This window comes from Acyrthosiphon pisum, chromosome X, assembly GCF_005508785.2.
Source record: "Acyrthosiphon pisum isolate AL4f chromosome X, pea_aphid_22Mar2018_4r6ur, whole genome shotgun sequence".
Lineage (NCBI taxonomy): Eukaryota > Metazoa > Arthropoda > Insecta > Hemiptera > Aphididae > Acyrthosiphon > Acyrthosiphon pisum.
Window position 1 is genome coordinate 24,452,123 of NC_042493.1, and position 3,506 is coordinate 24,455,628.

The 3,506-nt window shown below is 28.1% G+C and overlaps 1 protein-coding gene across 1 annotated transcript; it reads right to left on the bottom strand.

The window, feature by feature from the left end:
- Positions 1–801: 801 nt before the first annotated feature.
- LOC103309252 (zinc finger MYM-type protein 1-like) lies at positions 802–2,512 on the bottom strand. Its single transcript, XM_008184209.1, has 3 exons — positions 2,131–2,512; positions 1,292–2,010; positions 802–966 (listed from the first exon to the last, which is right to left on the bottom strand). Exons 1-3 carry the CDS (start codon positions 2,510–2,512, stop codon positions 802–804), a joined length of 1,266 nt encoding a protein of 421 aa, XP_008182431.1.
- Between the last annotated feature and the right edge of the window lie 994 nt (positions 2,513–3,506).

A 3,506-nucleotide genomic window follows, 5' to 3' on the forward strand; every position in this document is an offset into this window, starting at 1 on the left:
ATTTTTGTATAAACGTTTAGAATCTGATAAATGCAAAAATATTCAGATTTCTGATATTGAAGTTTTGAATTTGAAGAAATTCCTACACCTGACAATCTTTATACTCAAGATTTATTTCAGGATGAAACATTATATAGACCTGGAACTTCTGCTATAATAGGTTAATATGTTTCACTAATATCCCATTAACTGTTTTATTTTGTTTATTGCATACGTTTTCAAGAATATTTTTTAATTTGTTTTTTAGATAATGGCATAGCATCTGAGGTAAATGAGGAATTGAGATGTAAAAGTAGCGTTTATACTGTAGAGGTATTTTTTCTCATTATTCAATATAGTATTATATATCATATTTTTTTTAAAGGAATCAATTTATAAAATTAGGTATAGTTTTAATCAGTGGCGTGGTGAACATCTTTCAAACCCTAAGCAAATTATTTATACAATGACCCACCCACTACCCCCCACCCCACCCCAAAATATATATTATAATTTTCTGTATGCTATTTCTGAATTTTTGTTATAAGAAATCATAAATAATTTAGTATAAATAATACTATAATAATTAATAATACATAAAATAGTAATAATATAATTAAAAATATAAATTAACTCGGATGACTTTTGAAGCAGTCTTTTATGCAGTTAACATAAGCCTTGCTTATATGTAAATGTGTTATTAGAAAATAGAATTTATAATGCATTAATTATAATTAAAATTCAATACATAAAAAATAATATAGGTATATAGCAATATCATTATTTATTTATAGTATATCACATAAATATAAATGTATTTATTTATTTAAATAAAAGAGCTCTTTCTAGCAGTTGAGAAGATTTACCAAATCTATTTAATGCTTCTTCTAAATCAAGAGCAATATCTTTTTCACAAGATAAAAGCATTAAAGATTCCAATATCTTTTGTCCGATGGTTGTTCTTAGTCTATTCTTTATTATCTTTACCTGAGTCAATAAAAAAAAAAAAACAAGTATTTTAAGAGTATAAAAATTACTTTTTAAAACAAATAACTATTAGGTACCTAAGTAATAAACATATATTATAACAAATATATAATGATGGTTCAAAATTATTTGAGTATAACGATTTATAACTAGCAAATACCAATATGATAATAATAATGATATAATACTATAATATTGTGTCCTTAAGTAAAATATGTATAATTATGATTCATATAGAATCAATAATTAAAATAACACATAATTTATAATTTTAAAAGATACACACAATAATTGAATAGGTATATAAAATTTAGTTCTATCTTACCTTAGAAAATACTCGTTCCGTAGAAGCAGAAGATGCAGGAATAGTGCACATGGCTTTAAAAGCTAGATATAAATTAGGAAACGAAGCCATTAAACCATAACTACTCATCATTTGGACCATTCGAGAAGCAAAACCAAATTGTTTATCATTCGTATGAGAAACTTCTTCATTTTCACTTTCACTATCAATCTCATCATTCTCATTAATATTAGTTGACTGTTGAACAGAGATTTTAGATATTTCCGGATTAGTAACACCAACTTCCAAAGAATCAAAACTTGCTGCAAAAGCCAAATATTCAGATTGTAAATTGCTTACATTTATTTCAGGAAACCATTTATGAAGTTCTAAAAATGTATTTGGAGGAAGAAATGAGTTTTTTGCTGCATCTTTAATACGAGCATATGATAGTCTACTGAGATCTGTTAATAGACCGCGACTGGATTGAAAACGACTGTCTAGTGTACCAATTATTTTATCCAAAGTATAGAAATATACATTTATCTTAAACTTGTTAATAACATTAGTGGGAGCTTCATCTCTGCAATTTTCACCAGGCATTTTTGTTTTTCTCCTTATTTGATCTTCTTTTAAACTAGTTTCTTCTAAATTATACAGTGTAGCAAATGATTTGGCTTCATCCATTAAGTTGTTAAATATTTCTTCAGTTCTTAATTTTTTCATTCGATCTTGTGCACTATCCACTAAATGTAATGCTTCTACAAAGTCCAAGGTTGATGATTGTAGGTAATTTGAGAGTGGGGTGGTAATATCAAATATTTTTTTCATAAGTATCATTATTGCAATAAATTTAAATGAAGTAATATTTGGATAAAGACCCTTTGCTTGGCATGCTGTGCTAGTATCAGGTGACTTAGTGAGGTTTTCTAAAGTTACTATAACAGCCAAGTATTTAAGAAAAACTACATTAACTGCACGATCGTGTGAGGTCCAACGAGTAGTGGACAAATTTTTCATTCTTTGTACTCTCATATTTGGGTATAATGATAGTTGAGCTTCAACAAAGTCTGCTGTTCGTTTTCTAGCTGACATGAATGTAGTCAAAGCTTGGATATTAGAAATAAAAATTTTGATATCTATGTTAGATTCACATACATCTACAACAACTAGATTTAGTATATGCGCAAAACACCAAATATATACAGCCCGTGGATTCTGTGATTGGATATGAGATCTTAAACCTTGGTATTCCCCTTGCATTGTACTTGCGCCATCATATGCTTAAGCGATGAGTTCTTTTTTCCATTCTAAATGGTATTTTGCACATATATCAGAAAATAAATTAAATAAACCTTTGCCCGAAGCATCTCTACCTACTTCTAACGCAATCAAACGCTCTTGAATAGTTCCATTATAAGTTACGAATCTAACAACAAATGCCAATTGCTCTAGCTTAAACAAGTCAGTTGTAGTGTTTTCTTCTAAATTAAATTTAAAAAAGTCATTGATGACTGAAATTTATATTATAAAATATCATAACTAAATTTAAAAAAATCACCCAACAGGAATACAGGATCCAGGGATCGTTGTCCGTTTGTTGGGTGGTGCTAACCTAACTCATTTCGCTCGGCTCAAGGCAGAACATAGCAAAAAATAATTATAATTTTAAATGCAATGATAAACAATTATTTTAGAAAAAACGATTTTAAGGAAAGGAAGGCGATCAATTAGCCTCTAAATATTATAAACTACAAAATTGTCTTAATTTTATTATATCATCAATTTACATTGCAGTATAGACGTATAACACCTAATAACTAATACTAGTCAATAAATTATAATAGGCAACTCTTAATAATTAGTTATTGTTAAATTAATTAATAGGTACCAGCACTTACCTTTTTGGCACATTTTTTTTTTGTACAAAAAATGATTTAATATCAGCACATCGTTTTTTTTTGGTGACTTTTCCAACAAGAATCTAAATGCCGCTGCCAGTTGACATCATTTATAGTGAATTTTCTTTTGCCGCAACTACATTTTAGAGATGAGTCACCCATTGTTAATAAACACAGGACTTCAAATTAAAATAATAGTAGGTATAAGGTTAAATAGTATAATACGATATTGCAAACTGCAAAGAAAATTTATTTAGTTCCGTCGTCTTCTAGCACAAATGGCCAATGGCCAATGGCTAATAACTAATAAGTCGTAGAAAAAAAATGTTAACAACGAAGCGGTTAATACTGTGCAT